The sequence below is a fragment of the Nothoprocta perdicaria genome, unplaced genomic scaffold (genome assembly GCF_003342845.1).
Source record: "Nothoprocta perdicaria isolate Ctin4 unplaced genomic scaffold, notPer1 scaffold_17, whole genome shotgun sequence".
In the NCBI taxonomy this organism is placed as follows: Eukaryota; Metazoa; Chordata; class Aves; order Tinamiformes; family Tinamidae; genus Nothoprocta; species Nothoprocta perdicaria.
In genome coordinates this window covers 815,056-836,427 of record NW_020454871.1, presented here as the reverse complement: position 1 = coordinate 836,427, position 21,372 = coordinate 815,056, and the positions used below count along the sequence as shown (strand labels likewise).

The 21,372-nt window shown below is 36.2% G+C and overlaps 1 protein-coding gene across 2 annotated transcripts in view; it reads left to right on the top strand.

Moving 5' to 3' along the window:
• Nucleotides 1-21,147, top strand: part of CHM (CHM, Rab escort protein 1) — a 55,337-nt gene extending 34,190 nt beyond the window's left edge. For both annotated transcript variants that reach the window (XM_026035969.1, XM_026035967.1), the window contains exons 9-15: nt 3,048-3,125; nt 7,384-7,488; nt 8,397-8,460; nt 9,957-10,053; nt 12,661-12,759; nt 15,409-15,575; nt 19,168-21,147. In XM_026035969.1, the coding sequence (XP_025891754.1) occupies nt 3,048-3,125; nt 7,384-7,488; nt 8,397-8,460; nt 9,957-10,053; nt 12,661-12,759; nt 15,409-15,575; nt 19,168-19,371 (814 nt within the window). In that variant the 3' untranslated portion in view covers nt 19,372-21,147. The remainder of the gene's footprint in view (nt 1-3,047; nt 3,126-7,383; nt 7,489-8,396; nt 8,461-9,956; nt 10,054-12,660; nt 12,760-15,408; nt 15,576-19,167) is intronic.
• Nucleotides 21,148-21,372: the final 225 nt, after the last annotated feature.

Below are 21,372 nucleotides of genomic sequence, written 5' to 3'. Positions count from 1 at the left end.
TTTAAACGTCTGTCATTTAGGGTTAATAGTATCAAAGAGTTCCCTTGTACTTCCAGGACAGTCAAATCTTCTTGAATAAGCTATTGTATGGAGCTAATGTTAGCACAATGATTTTAATTTACCATAAATTATTGGGATGCTATTTAGTTTAAAATTTCAATTTCTGTATTTAAATAATTTTGGCAAGTTCTTCTAAATGAAGTCTTTTTCATGCTAGGCTGTTTTAATAGGTGTTTCAGCTCTTTGTAATTGTTTAACATAATGCAATCAAAATTCCTTTYTATTTTCATTTAGAAAGAAAAGGTTTTTGCTGGCCTAATATGAAAACAGGTCATGCCTCCCTCCGCTGGGTAGCAGACCACTCTTGAAAATTAGTCATTCACATTTTTGCGCAGCCAAGCAGCAAAGTTCTTTCAAAGCACGCTGGATAAATAAAGTGCATTTATCAAAAATCCCTTGAATGTGGTTGAAGTTAAAGGAAACATATAATTTATACATTTTTTAACAAAAGAATCTTGCTTATCGTTAGGTTAATAGTCCTAATTTTTTATGCTCAGTAACATGAGATATGTAACTGGAGTTGGTCTGCCAGATCTTAACACGTGATTTATTAGGTTAGAAGCCACCAATTGSAGCATTACAGATGGTAAGTTGAAAGGCTGTAGAGTATTCCTGGGTGGATATTTAACTTTCGGATCGTGTTSTGCAGCCAACCTCTGACCTGCCAAAGGTGGGATGCAACATGGTGTATCTTCTCCTTAGTTTTGCATGGGTAGAAGCCGATGTTTATGGGGACTGGATCTCCTCCTTTGCCCAGTAAGTGATGCTGTTGATCTGTCCTTAGATGGCTACAGTCTGGTGCAGAGGTGAGATGTCACCTGGTAGCACACTTAGCTACTTGCCTCATCATTCACAAGCTCTAAAGGGTGCTGCAGTGTTAGTGTCTTTGAACTCAATTTTTGAATTCCAATACAGAATCCATTATAGGAATTATAAGTTTGCAGAATTAAAGGGTTTTTTTCATCATCTCTGAAGGCTGTAAATGTGAAATTATTGCCTGATACRTTCATACAAGATGTAGAGAGTGAAGAAGATGTGAATGTGAATGTTCTTCAGTTCATTTGTCCTGTTGGTAGTGCAGGACACTCACCCTGTGTACACAGCCAATGTACACAGCCAGTCTTTCAGATGGTCTGAGATGATATCTCAGAATCATCATCAAATATTGCACGGAAAGCCTGAAATACTGCCCGTAAATTTTGGACAATACTTTTGAATAGTAAGGATCACAAAAAAAGAGCAGAGGTGGCATAATTCATAGTTAATACATAGGGCAAAGGAAGAAGCATCAGATATCAGAGTAGCATTTGACAGTTGTTTCTGGAACAGTTCTCTCTCAGGCTAAAGATAGGCAGTTTGTACAAATACACAATTTATTTGTTCTTTTCCTACCTCTCCAAATGCACAGGAATAGGTGAGTGATAGCTAATTGATCTGAATGAACCACTGGAGAGTCTTAAGAAAAATTAGAGATTCCCAAGTCTGATCACTCAAAATGGTCCAACCCTGAAATGGTATTGTAAGGAACTGGGCAAATCTTAATGTGCAGGGTGTTATATGATCACTCTAAGGTGAGTGCATTTTCTCAGATGATAGAAAATTAAAGATTTGGGGCTAGTCATGTGAGGTGTTATCAAAGTCATGTGGCTTGCCGTGACAACAAAAATCTTTCACAATGATGAAAACTTCAGTAGGGCTGTAAGTCCTTTTTGAAACTTTGTCATTCAAAACCCTGTACACTGTACTAGAGTGTAATAGAGTGGAAAATTTCAGGGGTTTTTCTGGTAAGTTTTTTGAACAGTTGTAAGAAGTCACCAGTGAAACAGCAGGTGAGTCCATGTCTGKGAGCAGGAGCCCCATGTTATTAGGCAGGAGGCATGGGAGGTGATGCCCCATGCACCAAGCCATCCCTGGGAACCTTGTGTTCACAAAATGCTCTCTTCCTATGGATCTGCTCCACTGGCTGTCCAGCACCGAGCTTCATGTGTTGACCCCTGCGATGGCACTGTGATTCCCGACCTTATCTACTGCACTGCATCRAAGAGAAAGGAGGGGATTGTAACCAGATTGTTACAGAACTTCTTGCTAAAAAGACATTGCAGCATCTTTTATTGAAAGTATTTGTAAAAGCTGGTGTAAAAACATATGTAAAAATATGTGCTTCCTCATATTTAAATGTCATAATTTAGTTGCTTTGAGTCTCCCTGTAGTTTAAAAGCAGAGGAGTTGTGATATTTGCCTAACTTTTGGACACTTTAATTTTCTTCACCTGTCTTACATTTTAGGATTTGTGTGTGAGAGGAGAATTTAATATTGAATAGCATAAAGTTATGTAGTTTTTAGGCAGTTGACCTGAGAATCTGTTTCACTCTTCTATTTAGGAGATTTCTTATCATTATGACAGAACACATAATCTTGAGCAGTAGTGTCCGATCATAAGCGGAACATGGAGGTGTTCGTACTGGGCAGAAGTCACCTTTAGGATCACAAAAAGCCTGCGTTTAATAGGGCCCTGGAGCCAGTGCTCCCAAAGTTTAAGCTGCTTATGGCCAGCAAAATTACTGTGCGATATAATGGTAAAGAAAGAAATTTGGAGATTATGTATTAGGAATTTCATGTGTGTGTGTTTTGTTTTAATCCTTATTCTGCCATATGTAAAATGTYATTTGGTTGGCAGATGCTCTGTGAGCCTTCTGTGAGTAAATTAATGCACTTCAGGACTGAATGACTTGGGAGTCTCTGACATCTCAGAGAAATGAGTGCCCAGCTATTTAGGGGACTATGATAAATGCTAATAAAAAAATATTAACAAAAGATCCTTTACAGAACTCTTTTGGCGTGGTTTATTTTGATTGTCTGTTGCAGAGATGAAGACGTTATTAAAAATATACAAGGTGTAGAGTACTTTGCCGTGCTTATTGCCAATACTCAGATTGCTTACAGCCAGTTATGGCAAGAGTAACTTTTATTTTTCTAATATGTTCCAGGATGTGTGCTGTGTTTGGGGGTATCTACTGTCTTCGCCATTCTGTGCAGTGCCTTGTAGTGGACAAAGAATCTGGACGGTAAGGGAAATATAAGTAACCTTCTGCCTATATTACAAAATACAGATGAAAAATGCATTAAGTCAATTTAAAAAAAATGATTTTTCAAAGATCCTCCTTGGTATTAATAACACATCAACCTTGATTAAAAGTAATTTGTGTTTAGGTCCTCCAGAACAAGGAAAGTGGGTCTAGAATATAGAAACTAAATTAATTTCCCTGTGATATTACTACAGCTCCTGATCACCGAAGCTTGGAAGACAAATCATTTCAGCTGCCGGGGGGCTGGTGATGAGTGATGTTAGTTTTCCTTGTGGCCTTACCTACTCTAATTGATTTTCATCAGCTGACAACAAAGCCCTCTGTTATTGCATTTTTAAAAATGGAGCTCACCTAAAGACTCATCAGATTAATCTTTGCTGATAATGCATGTCACTCCAAGAGAAAAGACTTTAATGAGTTTTTGGGTAGATTGTTGTCATAAACTATGCTGCCCTCTTATCGTAGGATAAATTCTACAACAATATGAGGCCTATAGGCAGGTTTAAATTTGAGCTAAGAAACTCAACGCAAAGTTTTGCCCATACTGGCGTTTTTCACACCTCTGAAGATCATCGTGTTTCTGTTGCATGGTTTCTAACAGTTATTAGTCTAATAGCTGTGATAACGCTTTCTGCTCCTCTTAGAGGCTTTGCAGCTTAGTTTTTGTGATTGAAAACTTCAAAATAGTATGTTGAAAATTTTGAAAATTAAGCTATGGAATATGTAATAAGGCTTTAGGATAATGTTTTACTAGAAGACTTTCCAGCTGCACTCCACAATTGATGCTTTTAGCATGGTATTTAGAGCCAAATTTGTCATGACACAGTCAAGTAGCATCCGTTTTTCTTAATTCTCTAAAAAACAGTTTATTTTTCCATTAGTGGTTTGAAGTTTTAAAGTTCATAGCTCAGTTTTAGCCCTTGAGATGCAAGGGTGRTAATATTTCATCTTATGTGTTCCCAAGTGCATGTTCCTATGCAGATAAAACTATGTCTCTTTCATAAACTGTATTATTAATAATAAAGTTTGAACTCATACTAGGGAACCTTGTTTTCCAGTGTTGTTTGAATAATTACTGGTTATTTCAGAGGGAGAAAACTGAGTTGCAGTTTGAGTCAACTCCCAAACATTGCTCTGTGGAGTTCTTGCTGATCAGTGATGCTGGTTCCCCTTATTTTTGGTTAATTTTGCCCCTTTGCAGGATGCTAGAAGTCATCTTTTTTTCTCCTTTCTGTGTAAYAAGTTTGTCAGAGACCCCAGCAGATTTCAAGACTCTGTTTAACCTGCTAGGCTGATTTAATGGCTCCCTGGTGCTCTTTTCACTCAAAACCATAAACGTGTTTACCAGAATCTTTTTATTCCAGAAAGCATTGTTTTTTCCAGCAACGCCAGTACCTGTTGCTGAATGAGAGGCCGCACAAGCCATGCGGGTTCCCCTGTCCGGTCACCTGCCCCGTGCTGTGACCCGTTTACCTTGCTGCGACACTGCAGTGCAGGGCACAAACATGGAGCGAGCAGCGTATTCCTTACCTAGTATTTTATCTTTGTTTTCTGCCCRTTTCCTCTCACTGGAACATAATACACCTTTTTACTTCTTCCTGAAAGTCCTTCACTACAGTGCAACCTGGCAAGCCACCGTTTGTTGTTAAGATCAACACTAGTTTCTTTCCCTTCCTTTTTTTTTTTGTTACCTCTTTTACTTCCTGTGCGTTCCCCCCTCCTCATGCTAGTTCTAATTTCCTCTTGACTCTGAGCTTTGCTCTTTAGCCTGCTAAAGATCAGCTATCAAATCGTTAATGAGGATATTTATGAGTTACCCAGCGTTAGAGTCAACAGTCCATTAATAGTAATGGATAATAGACAAATCCATGTCTCTGTCACAGACCACCTGTAGTTGCAGGGACAGCTTACGTTGTTGATTACAAACGTTTCAATCTCAGAACAGCAGAAATTGAAAAAGGAAAGAGCAGTAGAATTTGTCCCAAATATACAGTTGTTTTTATTATGTTACTGTAGTCCTTTTATAGTATATGCATTTGGGGGTAGGTGGTATGAAAGCATGGGAATTTTTAAACATAACTTCTTTTAAGGTTTTTAGTAATCCAATTTTTTTTCCTGACAACATCAGATTAGGTCTGTCCAAACATTCCGCACTGCTGATCGAACTCTGATACCCAGTTAGAAAAAAATAATAAATCATGTTGCTTTGCTTGAGAAAAAAACCAAATTTAACGTCTTCATGATTATTTTGTTTTGTCTTATCTAATGAATCTAAGGTATTTTAATTTACACGGATTGCACTGAAAAGACTGGTGGGCGTTTTATGTTGAATGCAGTTTAAATATGTTTCCAATCACATAATTCTGCCTCAAAAATGGAAAAGATGTGATAAATGGAAATTTTATATATCTGTAATAAAAAGATATAGCAAACACACAGTAATTTACATATCTTTCTTGAAATATTGCATACTGGCTTTGTCAGTGCTGGTAAGTCCATTTCAAGGATGTCGCCCTTAGTCCATTAGTTTGGATAATGAGCCCTATAAAGTACATTTATAACTCGTGGCACTGCAAGGAGATGGATTCTAATTTTCATCCTTTTATCTAGACACATTGAAAGAAGGTCAATGGAGGGTTCTGTATGATTCATTGTCCCAACACATATCAGATGACAGAGACCTGATAATGTCAGTGCATAAGTGTTTTCTGTATTTGGAAGCAGTTCTTGAAAGAAATTTTCACAGCATCATCCTATGAAGTGGAGACTGGTATTGAACACACAATCTCTTTTTTTTTTGCCTATAATTTTAGCAAACATCTAAGCTGCTAGGTATTCTTGAGCAGAGGAGAGCAAACAGCACTTAGCAGGAAAATAAGAATGTGCAGTTGCTTTTTGCTATCTGTAAGTGATGCAACATGACATTTAATGAACCTTTCCCCCGCACCGAATGACAGCGGGGGGGACAACAGGGGAACCTGTTTCATAAACAATAAAAAGGTTATAATTAAATATGAACGGAACCAGCTTGACTTCCTTGTTTATTTGCAGGATTTAAATGAGTGCTTGTGAGTACCATCAGTTAGGCTAGCGGTAAGAAAGCAAAACTTCTGGAAGTAGCAGGTGAAGCACGTGCTGAAGAGAAGGCTGCTCCACGGCTGTGCCCGGGGCTCCGCGCGCGGTTAAACCAGCGCGACCGCTAGGCCTTCCTGTTGCCTTGCGGGGCCTCTGGACTTCCAGTCTACTGGTACAGAGAATACACATGGCTGGGAAAACACTAAGAGTAGTTAGTATTATAACAAGCTAAAGCTGCTTAAGTGCAAAATACAGGCCTTACATCTAGCCCTTTTTCAATTCTCACATCACACTGAAAGGAGATCTTCTAAACCCACAATAGCAAGTGGCAATTGGTTGTGTTTGTTTAGTTCTGATTTGAATCCTCTCTGTTTCACTACTCTGTTCGTGGATGCTGATGAATAACCTGAAGTTACAGAAATATATATTTTTGAGGCGTAATTTGCCTGTCAGCTGTTAACTGTAGAAGAATAATGTGATGCTGTGGTAAAATATAAAAATATGTTTAAATCTGTGGTGAAGTTTAAAAATATGTTTAAATCTGTAAGGAATCTCCATGTTGGGCATCCTCAAAAGTGGGAGAGAGGATTTACGATTTTGAATCTTGTTTATTAAAGCAATTGAAATATACATCAGGTGAAAGGCAAAGCTGATCTGCTTTAGTTTTCCTGCTGTAATTTATTTTTACAATAAATGTTCTGATATTATAGAAAGCCTAAAGATATCTTTTACAGCTCAATATTAAGTCCTAAAGATTCTGAAGATAYAGACAAGTGGTAAATAAATTGTAATCTACTTACTTGTTTGCACTTACAACAGTAAAAGCTAAGTTTATAATAGTTAAATAGGTCGCCTCTGAAACTATAGGAATTTTTAAATAGCAAACATATGAGACTTGGCAGTACAGGTTTTTTTAATACCTATGTGCAACTTTTGTTTCATTTATACCAGATGTTTTTCATACAGTTCAAATTAGTTTCACCTCTTTTCTCTTATTTTCTTTTCTTTCAAGTATTTTGSGACTTGCATGTTAAATATTTATAGCGACTTATGTGACAGATTTAAATGTTTTTCTCTGTCATTTAATTTCAAAAACTTAATGAAATTATGAATATTTTTATGGATGATTTCCTTTTTTCTTACTTTGAGTATTTTTCAACAGATGCAAAGCTGTCCTAGATCATTTTGGACAAAGAATAAGTGCCAAGTATTTTGTTGTGGAAGATAGTTTCCTTTCAGAGAGCACATGTAAAAATGTGTGTTACAGGTAGGTAATAACATAATAAACATGTCTTAAAATACTACAGTGTAAAGATTATTTCCTTCTGCTATATCTTTAGTGCAACCAACTTAGTTCTATGCATAAAATTTCTTGTATATACTTGAGAACATGCTGCGTGTGTCTCTATATTTAAGTTATATTCCCCWTTTCCTCATGAGAATACCCGACATCGGGGATTTCATATATGCTGGAATGTCCTTGGGACATGGAGATGCCTGTTGCACTGCTTTCTCTTTGAATTGTTCAGATTTAGAAGTGTATTAACAGTCACTGCTTTTTCACACACGTGCTCTCTCTCTCTTCCCCCTATTCCTTCTGACACCTGGCCTAAAGCATTTCAGTAGAGCCTGAGCATATACTGCCTTATCTTCAAAATGTTGCAGATGAGATGAGGACAGAAGAGTAGTGTCAAAGGCAGCAAAGAAATAATCGTAGGAAATAGAGGATTTGACACTTTAATTCATGAACTTTGCTGTGGTTTGTTTTCACAAAGTTCAAAGTGTCCTGTGCTCTTTGGAAGTTAAAAAGCCTTCTAACATGAGTCTTCTCATGTTAGTCTTCTGCTGTTAATCTTTATGAAATAAATAAAACAATCTTCTAAATCAGAAGGATGTTCAAGCTGATTTACAAAATGGCACCAACTTTTTTTTGGTCATCTTTCCTGGTCTTTGAAAATACTACATTAATGTTCSAGACATGGGCCTAATACAGCAAAAGGCAAATGACCCCACTTACAGTGTATGCTCAATGCCATGTGTACATAGTCATAGCAATAAAGATTGTATATTTTACACTGACACATTATGTTTAGATGTGTATTGGCAAGACACTGAATCCAAATTGCTGTTTTTTCTGTTTTTGTGAAATGTCATAATTGTTTTATTTAATTGYAGGCAGATCTCCAGAGCAATACTCATTACAGATCAGTCCATACTAAAAACAGATTCAGAGCAGCAGGTATATATGTGTTTTATATCACTTACCTCTGTTCATATCACTTACCTCTTATGAATTGCATGTATTAATAGTTAATTGCTRGAGTTAATTCATACTTCTGTACCTGCATGAATTCAGCTTTTTGGCCAGCTTGCTSTACCAACAGTTGTCTATCTCATTAGTCTCTATAAAACCTTATCTACTAGTTAAATGGCTTAGGTTTCCCCGTTTGTTGGTTGACTATACTAATTAACACAATTGCTAAACTGCTGTTTTACTTGTCTGTTAAATTTCCTGCCATTAATACTCTGGCTGTTAACTGTTAATCAGTTATGTTGTCTRAGCTTTGTTCAAAGTTCATTTTAGGATTCACATTTATAGCCTAAAATTCAATGCATATGCATTTGGATCCCTTAAATACTTCTGGTTTGGCAGTCTTAAGTACCCTTTAAAATTAGGTTTTGTGATCAGTGTCAGAAGTGTTTCTTCTGTTCAATTTGTCATGTCATGTGCTCTTACGTTTTAAATTAGGACCTACAAAATAAAACTATAGATGGCAGAGAAGTCTCTTCTTCCCATGTCTTGTTACCAGCAGTCCCACATGAAAGTGCACCCTCTGGTCTCACCTAACCATGTTCTTACCCAGAGCTCAAAAACYATTTGGCAAACACTTGCCAACAGCAGTTCCTAAATGCTCTGTGACCTAGGATGAAAACCAGTTATCAGATTAAAAGCTGAGAATCATCATTTTGAGAAGGCTGCAGTGTGATGTTCTCTGGCCATTTGGGTGCTGCCAACCTTCCTAACAAAGGTGGCCTTGCTTATTTAGAAATTTTCGATCTGCCAGCTCTGCAGGATTAATCCTATAGATTCTGTTACCAATGAACCAGAAAACAAGATTGTACCAATAGGTCTAACCAATAGTTATATTTCATTTCTACTCAGAATTCTGTTGGTTGTTTTAGCYTTCATGTTACTCTGTTTTGACATTAAAGAAGCATCTATCATGGTTTGTATGTCACTGAGTTGACAATAACTACTCTGTAGCATTCTTCATCTCTTGTGTAAATGCATATTTATGGGATAGTTGAACTTTGGAGACTGAGCAAATACACGTTTGTGGTGATAAACATATCTAAGTATGAAATTCTTGACAATTATTTGTGAGATTCACATGATTTTTTATTTTTGCGATGGTGGAGAAATCCAAAAACTTGTTTTTTGTAACAAAATTGTTTTTAAGTAACCTCACAAGTCAATGTGTATGTTCATGTACCTGGACAGCATAAGCCTGTTATCTATTCCAGATGTTCTGTGGCTGTGGATCTAATGCTTACCGGTGGTGTTTTAAATTTTTTACCTTTTGAAGGCGATACCAAACCAATTCTTGAACTGATAATATTGTTTAATAGAGTTGTAGTTTGCAATATTTCAGTACAAGATAATACAGTATAAATTAAACTGCTTTTTAAGTTAGATTGATATTCAGAATTTTMTTTTCTCTTCCTGCTTGTTAGGTTTCCATTCTGAGAATGCCTCCAATGGATAGTGGGCAGCCAGCTGTCTGCATCATTGAGTTGTGTTCCTCAACCATGACGTGCATGAAGGATTCCTGTAAGTACAGGCATCTTTTGTGTTCTTAACTATATTTTTTCTTTGATTATATCAACTCTGAAACAAAAAATCAAAATTTGTCTTTGTTATTCCTTTGTTGCACAGTTATCATGGTCCAATAGTCCATTGTCTTTAYTCTGTAGCAGTTGTCTGGTCTTTCCTTTGGGATAATAGAATTAGATGTTACCTGACTTAACACTTCTTAAAATATATATTTATATAAAAGCGATTTATTTATTATTACTTAGGCTTCAGCTCAGGTCTTCTCTTGTGAAAGAATCGTGAAAATACGCGATCAAGTCATTCGAAGTTGTACTTCCTGCTTACTTTAAATAATAAAAAGTAATTTAGAAATCTTATTTGTTTAATAATTGCAAGTGGAAAAACAAGCATACTGTTAATAGGTAGATTTAGTTTCTCTAATCTGCCACAAAATCTGTGTAGCAGAAAGTAAAACTAAGAAAACATTCAAGTTACAGCAATTTTATGAATGATTAATTTCGTGAGTATTTCTGTGATGCTGAAAAATTATTTTTTTGATGCTATTTACTGTTTTCCTTACACAACATTAATTTTGGAAGGGAATTTGCTATGTTGTCTTATAGGTAGAGTTAAATTCCCTCTCTCTCCGTCTCTTCTCTCTCCTTTTTTTTTTTTTTTTTTTTAAACTTTTACATCATTATCTGTAAGTGGGTTTTAACCTGACTGATTTCTCCTTCAAACAATTATTTAAGATAAGTATACAAATACATCTACTCTTTGATCACACTGCATAAATGACAGGCAGATAATCTGTACTGCCAGTTGAGTGGAACCAAACTCCTTCACTTGCCCTAAAAATTGAGACTGTAATGATGAAATCATGAACTAAACTCATCGCTCTTCCTGCTAGAAGAATTACTTGAAGACAAATGTTGGCAACCACTGTAACTAATGCAGTTATACCTGAGTAAATCAAATATAATCAAAATATATACTGATGACTGTGACTCATAGCCATAACCTTAAAGATAATAAAAAAAGATTTTATAGGAAGTAAATGATGTGAATTTAGTGATTTATAGATTTTTTTTWAATGAAAAAGCAGACAGTGTTTGAAGTAGTAAACATTTAGTTAAGGTTACGGGGAGACTTTCATTACTACCAGCTTTAACATGAGAATTTTAAATATCTGAATAGATGCAAAATCAGATGGGGTGATGCAGCAGAGTAGCTGCCTTTCTATCTGAAGAGACCAGCGGGACAGAATAGAGTTATAGCCGATGATTATCTATTTGAAAAATGTAACAAATGAAGTTGCTAAAGAAGATTCCCCATGGAAACATGCTGCCACTTTATTTCCATGAAAACAAGTGTGTGAATGAGAAATCTAAATGTGAAACTGGTATTATTTGAGAAAAATTGTGAACTTTGTCACAAATACGAAAACAGGGGTAATTAATAATGGTTTGCCCATGCAGTAAGGTTGATTTGTTATCCAGATGCATAAATCTGTTCTTACTTTCCAAAATCTTCCAGCATCATCATTTTTCAGTGTGAGAYTGCTGTAGTCTTTGGTTTCTGCTGTGTACAGAGCACTTCCCAAAACCAGGTACTTGAAATCAGTTTTCCAGACATCATACTTAMTAGCCAATGCAACCTAATTTCACTCTGTTTTTCCTTCCCGTGAGAAGGTAAATGAATGAACCCACTTGAGCTGTAACTTGAAATCTGCATTTATTCATTTCATCTCCTACTTCTTCTTTAGCCCAGTACAAGTGTTGCTTAGACTTCTTTCTTTAGTGGAGAAAGATGCCTTCCTGCTTAGTCCTGTCCACCCAGGCTTAAACTGGGCATCGTGCAGAYGTGACCAAAGAGTCCAGGTGATGAAGTGAGGATATCTTTGAGTTTAGGACATTAGTGCTCTATTCGGCTACCAAGGCAGTGATGAAGAAGGTTCTTGGTGGGAGATGTTCAACTGATTTTCTGCTGCTGCTTTTTTCAATGTGGTCCTGTCATCTGGAGACACCTATTCTGAGAATAATACTCTGTCTGCACTACTGATGTTAAATTTTAGTTCCATTTTTACCGATTTATATGGAGGATAGTTGTTCAGTTCATGTGTTGACCACAGAACTTCTCTGAAAAGGAATGAATGGCTTCTCTTAGAATGATTGTCCTTCTTGCATAGGGGTTCATGTTTTTAAAAGTAATTTTATATTAAGTTATTATTTCGCAGTTGCACTTAACATGTTAAGTGCACAAACGAGCTAATAGCTACTACCTGCTTTAAAGCACTTCAGCCTGCAGCTYCTGAGGTCAGTGCAGACTCGTAATGATATCAAGAAAATTTTCATAACTAAAAATGTACATATGCATTAAAATCGGGTATATATATATGCTATATATATGCTATGTATATATTAAGACCTAAATATGCTTGCACGCGTGCACACACGCACACACACACAGGATTTTCCTAATAACCTTACTTCTCTGGCATAAAGGAAGTATTTTATATGAAGAACAGTGATTTCTAAAAACCTGCTGTGTCTTTCAAAAAATGTAAATGATATTTATATATCTCTGTAGTGGTGATTGTAATTAATTTCTGTTCACTTTTAACAGATTTAGTTCATTTAACCTGTCCATCAAGTAAAACTGCTAGAGAAGATTTAGAGCCTGTCGTGCAGAAGTTATTCAGTCTAAACACTGAATCAGAAGAAGGTAAAAATAAAAAAGTTAAATATTAAGAGGTTATCTTGTGTAAAATAATTTAGCCTTTTAACTAAAGTAGCTGCTGCTGAACATATGAATCTGTCATCAGAATCAACACAGGTTGTGAGCTGCTATTTAGAGCTCAGTGTTTCACAGGAATTGGGTTGAGAGGGGGACAGTGCGTAGATGGTGTCAATATTCTCTGTTTCATGACCTGGTCTTCTTCAGCTCTGGTTTAACTTCAGCATGCCRGCACCATGGGAATAAGTGTCTAGGACTTGGGGGTGTGCGGGGGGGTTGGACTAGATGATCTCTAAAGGTCCTTTCCAACCCTAAGGATTCTGTGATTCTGTATATGCTTCTTGGTACCTGTGTCTTTGAAAGATGCMGTAAAACCAAAAATCTGTGCACCTGTTACTTCTTGCCCTGTCCTGTTTTTCGTGGTGTCTGTCACTTGTATGCAGATCTTAAAATCCCCAAAGCTCATGAAATGCTTTTCCCCAGCTGCCAAATGTGCTCAAGGCTGCAAGCTTAGTTTTCTTTTGCCTTTTTCTGTTCTGATTCTTTTACTCATTCTTTTAGTCTTTCTCTTCACATGCTTTTTTGTTTACTATTTTTACTTGAAGTTATGTGGATTTTGCTTAAAGAACTTGAAGTGTGAAGGAATTGCATGCTAGGGTGTTTCTGGAAAGGCAGAGAGATTTCTAGTCAGTCTTTTCTCCAGAAATGAGGTTTTGGCCCTATTTTCAAGGAAACTTTGCCACCTGCTTTCATGAGATTTGGCCTCAAGATGAACGATTCCATAGTCTGAGGGAAAAGCAACTATTGACAAAATAATTTTTATTAAGAAAAAAATTCACCCTGAGATAATTCCAGTTAATTTAACAGGAATGTTTGAAATTTGATTCAATCAAATTGGATTGAATTCAATCATATTTTTAGAAGAAACCCATGTAAGGTAATGTGACCCTAGAAGCTGTTGCTGCATTCTCACTCTGATGAAGCCTTTTTGAATATAGAATGCTCATACAAAACAAATACTTAGGCATAAGAAGGACTTGTAAATATAAGAAAAAATCATCAGGTTGAAAACCTGCAGTCATTTCTGATTTTAATATTTGTTAAAGTCGACAAATTTCCAATTTTTAATATTTAATATATAGCTCACGTTTTGATGATACTACTATGTGTTTGTACAAATGGTGAAGAAAAGGTTAGCCTGTGGTTTAGTGTCTTCTAGTCATGGGGGGGAGGGTAGCATTAATCTTAATGTTTAAAGTGATCCAGGTTTGAAATGATGTATTGTTTAGAACCTGACTGAAATTCTTCTGTAGAAACTCTGTGATCAGAGGGGTCCTCAGGTGCACTGAGGCACTGAAAAGCTAGTTTTCACTGACACATAGGCCTTTTTATCATCAGGATGAGGTAGTGGTCGTATTTTAATTAAAATGTCAGAACAAATACTGTTGGAGTTATTGAAAATGAATCACCAGATAAAGTGAGCACTGGGCCATGGCAGGTCAAAGAGGCAAAGTCACCTGGAGAAGAGGACTCCATTCATTTTCCTGCCTAAATGAGGGAGAAGTAACTTTTATGAGCAATGTGAACTTTTAAATATATTAAAGAGCATCTTGCCCTGTAGTAAGGCTCAGGCTTTCACAGGCCGATGAATTTAATTTATATTTCAAATTGTTCAGTATGGTTAGCACCTATTTTTTTTAAAGTATTTGACAGTTACAAGAAGATATTGAAAGAGTAGTGTAGATTTATCTTTTTTTTTCCTCTAATTCATGTATTTTAAAATACTACTCTGAATGTCATTGTTATCTAGAAGGTTCTTCCTTGGACAGAAGTAAACCTTGCAAGGGCTATTACAAGCATCACTTAATTTAGGGAAACTGAAATACCAGAAAGGGGACAGCAGTTTGCCAAACAAATAGTATGTATTAAGCTCGGGATGAATGTGGGGCGTTCCTGTGGTGCGTTCTGCACCACTCAGATGTGACCTTCATCTTCTCGGGGGTTTTCCTGACTGCGTGCAGAGGAATTACATGTAAAGCACCAAGTAACTCCGAGAAGGTAGAGCTGAGGGAGAAGCAGGCTTAGTGTATGGTCACTTCCTACACATAGCGAGTACTGTGTGTTTTGTTTACACCAGCTTCTTAGTGCTTGTTGTGGTGGAACTGATTCTTTCTTAGCATCTTGTGTACAGAACAAATAGAATTTACGTACTGGCCGTTGGAATGGAAAACAATGGAAAGCAAACATGATTGAAAGCCCCTCAAAAAAAAAGGATAAGGTATATATTGATATGGATAATTTCATTAATTTACCAATTCTACCTTTTAAGTGGAAAAAAATAGAGAAGCATGCATTCAAGGACTTTTTTTGGCCAAAATAAGTAAGTCAAAATTTGTAATAAGCAAACAAGACATTACATTGTCAAGTGGTTAATTACAAAATTCCTTTCTGGAAACCTTATAAAAATAATTGTATTAAAAGTGCTATTAGTATACCATAGTAGGCCTTTTGAAAATACGTATTTATTCTCTTATTACAGTAGTTTCATGCCAACAAATTGACTTTTAATGTACAAAATTCTTTATATTTTTATTATACATGAACATGGATTATTGGAAATATTTTTTTCCTTTYTAGAGACTGAAAATGAAGAAGTGGAAAAACCCAGAGTGCTCTGGGCTGTGTACTTCAACATGAGAGATTCCTCGGGCATCGACAGAAGCTCGTACGACAGGTTGCCTTCCAATGTGTATGTCTGCTCGGGACCTGACTCTGCCTTAGGAAACGACTGCGCCGTCAGACAGGTTGGCAGCTTAACTGGCTTGCTGGTTAACTGGTAGAGGTTTCATTTCAGAGGCCTAGGGAGGTCCATTGTAGTCTTTCTTTTGCTTTGCATAATCCTGTTTTATGCAAACTTCTAATATTCCAAAGTAATATTTTAACTTAATATTAAAATTTTAATTTAATTTTTTTTTAATTGCTACTTTGTGGCTGGACGTACAGAATCGTTACATAGCAAGGAAGGCCCATGACAGTGGGACTGAGAATGGAATAAACTTTAGAAAAGGACAATTAGCATGGAGAAAACACCTGCCAGTGCGCATTTAAAACCAGCAGCAAGTGCTTTGAAATCAGAAGTGAARAGTGAAAACCTTCCTAGGCAAAACTAGAGGGTGAAAGAACCTTCTGCTCTGTTGTCCAGAGGGAGATGTTGAGGAAGCCCAGGTTGGYCAGGGTAGGTGCACAGAAATTCACAGCTTCCCACGAGCTTCTCATGAGTGCCTGGCACTCGTGTCCGGGTGCTTCTAGAGCTGACACGTGACAACACTTCTACTGCTTCATAGGATTCACTGGCTCTGGTAATTTTTAAAGCTTTTTTTATTATTATTTTTAACTACACTCTTCAGAAAAGGTGCTCACTGACTTATAACTAGGTGTGGGGTGGAGAGGGTTTTATGGCTATATCATAAACTTCTTAACATAAGATTTTAAAGTGAAAAGGCTGATACAGCCTGAACTATAGGGTCAGACCAGTATAATTAAGGGCTAATAGTATCCTTCCTTTTGCTTTACAAGGCAATAACTTCCCTCCCAGGAGGATAAAGGATTATAAAGATAAAAATAATGCTGGACAATTACTGTGGTTAGCAGTTTAAACTTGTAGATGATTTTTTAATATTATTATTTTTTTCTTTTTTCTTTAACTGTTACCATTTAAACTGCAAATTAATAACTATTTCAGTGCATGTAAAAGCAGATTTAGAGATCAAATATAGTTTGTGCAGTAAATAGTCATAGTATATCTTATTTAAATCATCCTCTTTCTAATCCTATAATCAGCCATCTCTTCTAGCATTCAGCTTTATTTTCACCTAACAGCCCTCCTCTTATCAATACAAGTAATGGTTCCAAGCTGTGTTGGACACTGTACCTGTCAGCGAGGTAGATGTGAATTGAACAGATCTCAGAAAAAAGGATCAAGAGCCTGGCAGACTGGCTTTCAGAAAGAGTAAAAGTTGCATTTTTTGAATCTGTTTTAAACTTTGAAACAAATACTAATTAGGGTGAAAAATATTGTAGTGCAAAGCGTGTCCTTCCAGACGACTGGAGGAGGGAGGCACCCCCGTGCACCTCTGCAAAGCACCCTCATCATCCAAGCCAGGAGATCAACATCTCCACACCAGATTCTTGCAGAGCTACAGATCAGAACATGTTAAGAATTGCAGTGAATGTGCGTTATTCTAATGTCAGAAATGGAATCAATTATTCTCTGTTCTCCAAGTGGTTTATTGTGTTAAGAGATGCTTTCATGATTTAAATATACATGACCATTAGTTTTGCTAATTTCTGTATGTCATGATCTCTGACTATATTGATAAATTATTATCAATCATTATAATCAAGAAGTGACAATACCACATTTTTTACAGATGTTTATTCATCTAAAACTCAATGTACAAGTGACTTCTTCAATTTAGTGTTAAATTTCTAGTATAATACTGATTTTATTTTTGACATCTCTATTTACTTGCCCTGAAGACAGTCTAAATGAAGTGCAAAGTGCTAGTTACGATTTCCTGAAATCCTCTAGATATGGATCAAGTAAAAATCTTGCTCCTAGTGTCTTCATTTTTCCACTGATGCAACACGACATGATTTATCTTGCACTAAAATAATATGGAATGTTACCTGAAATATTTGAAATTTCGAGGGCACAAAATGAAGTACTAAAATGCTGTGTCAGTATTTGTCCCTTCTCATATTTGTAATCTGTAAAGGTTTCACCTTTACAGAATTGTATCTCGTGATACTGTTGGTTTGATTRTATTCTCTATAAACAAAGTTACTGTGAAAACCCATTCAGCTCCTATATGTGCCATCAAGATACTCATGGTAGGGTAAAACATTATAGAAGACATGGTAGCTTTATTTGAGTACTTCAACAGTTATTAAACAGGAATATTTGTGTAGGTATTCTGCATGCCTGGTACCCTTAAAAATAAAATATTGAAGAAACTATTTACTAAATTAATTACTTACAGTAAGATCAGAGTTATAGTGAAGGAGCTGTTAAATTATTATTGGTTATTCTGCATGACTTCAATTGGATAAGGTTAACTTAAAAAATTGGTAGACCTGAAAGCACTATATACCATTAAATTGTTCAATTATAATCAATGTCAGGATGTCCTACATCGTATACTGAGAAATTCTATCCATATTCAGCCTCGTAATTCTTGACCGTTTTTGGACTGGATATTCATTGRCTAATTGGAGGCAGAATCATTTGTCCGGAACAATGTTTTAAATGTTTGTCTGCTCTGCGTTTGTTTAATGCAAAATAGGGTACTTCACTAATACTCTAGTAAATATATTTGTTTAAATGTATATTTTTGGAGTTGCAAGGGCAAATGCAGACATTAACATTAACTAAAAAGTGCATTCTTACTATTGGAAGCTTAACTTTATGTAGAAAACATCATTTTTGCACATAAACAACGTCCTTTCCCAAATCTATCTGCCAGKATTATGGTTCCAAAACCAGGCTTTTGAAGTAGAACATAACATTTTGGACTTGTTTCTGCATATCCTAATGCACAGCTGATTTTARGTTTTTTTTAAATGAGTGAATTTTAGGAAGTAGAATGAAAAATAAAGTAGAGCTGAAGCTTGACAGGGTCATTTAAGCAGTTAAAGATGGAGTCCTACGTCTGTGTGCTGGTGACACAAATGCAGGGCTGGTGGCAGTGAAGTTCATCKCAGAAAGCTGTTGGGTACCTGCTCAATGATGTATTACTCTGAAAACAATTCCCTCTTGTCCGGAATTTCACATCACGTCCTCAAGCTTTGCAGTTGTCATTACCTGACACTGCTGCCACCCCTTTCAGTGCAGTGTCTGGCAATAGTGTGGACACAAATTAAATGTATTTTGGCCTAGGTGGGAGCTCTCATCAGAGGCCCTCGTTAGGGCATGATTTGCTAAAAGGACAAAATCAAGAGGCAGTTGCTTTTGCCTTTGTAGAAACCCAAAGCGGGGCTAGAATCTCTTAACTTTTGCCTCTGTTTGCCATAGAAACTATGTGTTCTTGTGCAAATAACCTATTAAGTARTTGAACTAGTTAAAAGAGCTTGCAAAAAATTGCCGCTTCATTTTCAACTTAGAATGGCCATTTGAAAAAATATATATTGACTTTCATAGTAGTGCAACTTAAAAAAATAGATTGCCTTTCTGAGGACTACAGTGAGGAATGAATATCATGTTAATACTATTGTCAAACTATTAAAATGTTGATTTGAAAGAACAGAGTTTAATCTTAAATATCAATAAAACAGTGCAAAGGTATTACATTTGAAGGTAAAGTTTATATATAAATGTTTTTTTTTTTTCCTGAATAGGCTGAGACAATTTTCCAGGAAATGTTTCCTACAGAGGAATTCTGCCCACCACCACCAAATCCAGAAGATACTGTGTATGATGAAGAGGAGCCTGCATCAGAGGATTCAGGATTAAATAATGCACCAGAGATGAAACCTGAACCTTCACCTGAGGAAGGAGGCAGTGAGGAAGGTGCTACTGGTGAGCCAGAAAGTGAGGGATGAAGTAGCTCAGTTTCCTTGGTAGAAGAAGAGGTTGACCCAGACTAAAGAACAGGAGAGGAAGGGTAAGAGAAAGAGAGGGAGAAAAAAACGTTTTTTAAAAGAGAAAAAAGCTGTATTATTTGTGATAGCCTTATTGTTCATAGTTTGAACATACTCTTTCTTCAGGTAGTTTCACTGGATTCTAAATAAAGGCATAATCAAGCAGATCAAGGATGCTAGTAGATAAATTTCATAAAATTGTTTCTATTGAAAATAGTAAAATATTTTTTTCAAAAGAATTTGGGTTTGTTTTATGGTTTGGAAGTGTATGTGTACTTGCTTTACAAGTGTACTCACAATTGTGAGCATGTGCTCTAGTGTAAGTTATCCCAGTTCTTCCAAAACCATGTTTGGGTCTGTCCCAATGCAGCAGCTAAATGAGAGCTTCATGAGTTGCCCTGCACAGAGCGTCACATTCTGGGGAATGGACGGTAAAGGCTGCAGGGACAGTTCAAGTTAAAAAACTTGATATCACGTTTGATTTGTATCATGAAAAAATCCCTGTACAGTTTTGAAACTAATGCCTGATATTACRCTTTAGAAGCAAGTACAATGAATCYAACAGATATTCCTCACATGACTATTTTACATGTAAAATGTGACTTAGTAAGATCCAACTATTGCATCATCATACTTAATTTATTAATGACTTACATAGTCAGGAAAACAGCGCTATTTAAACTTAATGTTAGTCCTCACCACAAAATTAAGGTTTATAAGTGGAGCATACCTGCTGTTTATTCTTTCTTTTTTCCTCATGTATTCATTTGGGCCCCTACTAGTAATTAATTTTTGCAAGTTTTGTGTCTGAGAAATAGAGATGATGATTAATTGCTGGGGGAGAGGAAGAAGGAGGTCGTTCAGCTGATTATTACTCCAAAGGTTTGTACTGATCCCAGGTAATAGGATTAAAATTAGTGTGATAGTTGTAAATTTTGCATTTTGTAATGGTAAATCATAAAGCATATTTATACAATAAAATTTATTAAAGTATTTATAAACCTAGTTTATATGAAGAATTACAAAACGAGCAAGTTGTTGTAAATGACTGTGATAGACTTGGGTCTCCTCTGAGCAATGCCTGAAATTGCATATTCCAATAATGAAAAATATTTAGCTTTTACTGTAAGATTTATCTTTAAACATATATGCCCTAGATCAGCTGTGTATCTACCTATTTCAGTGAATTCCAGAGTAGTATTTAAGCAACATAYGTGAATGAAAAGGCCATCAAATAATGAATATTCAGCACTGTCTGAAAGGGATAGAACTGAGTGTTTGTACAGTTTTCCAGTGCACGTGCCTGCCTTTAAAATGGCTTCATGCCATAAAGGTCAAGTTATTTATTTTTTTACGGCATAACTGACACCGTTAACTTCGCTTTTTGTCTTGCATCATGACACAATGTCCAGCCTGCATTTCAGAAATCAGTATGTTTGTGTTTACATTGTGTGTTTAGCAGGTAGGCATCACTGTATGTAATTCAAGTCCTCAGAAAAATACGTGGCTGAAATGTTTCCCAAGTTGAACTTTATCTTTGGATGCTTGTGATTAAGCAGTTATTTATATATAGTAATAAATGGGCTGCTGCTTTGTTTAGCTGTAATTTTTATGTGTACTGGAAAGCATGAGTATATGGTAATTGTATGTAACATCTACAAATCTGTGAAAGAACTAAGTAGAGGACCTGGTTCATGTTTGTCTTTCAGCAACAGGGATCATAGTTGAACTTTTCATCTTCAGTGTTTACAAAAAAAATGGTTTGAAAATTAAAGGTTTGCTTGCAAAGTGCGTTTCTTTCTGTGTTTTCTTTCAATTATGCAGGCAAAGCAGATCATTTGTTAGCTGAGCTTTCCTKGTGTTATCTGTTGCCTCCCTTCCTAGGATTGACTTGTGTAATAAGATTGAAGTTTACTTGCGTGCCAGGCTGTTTATGTATTTCAGTAATTCATACAAGGTAGC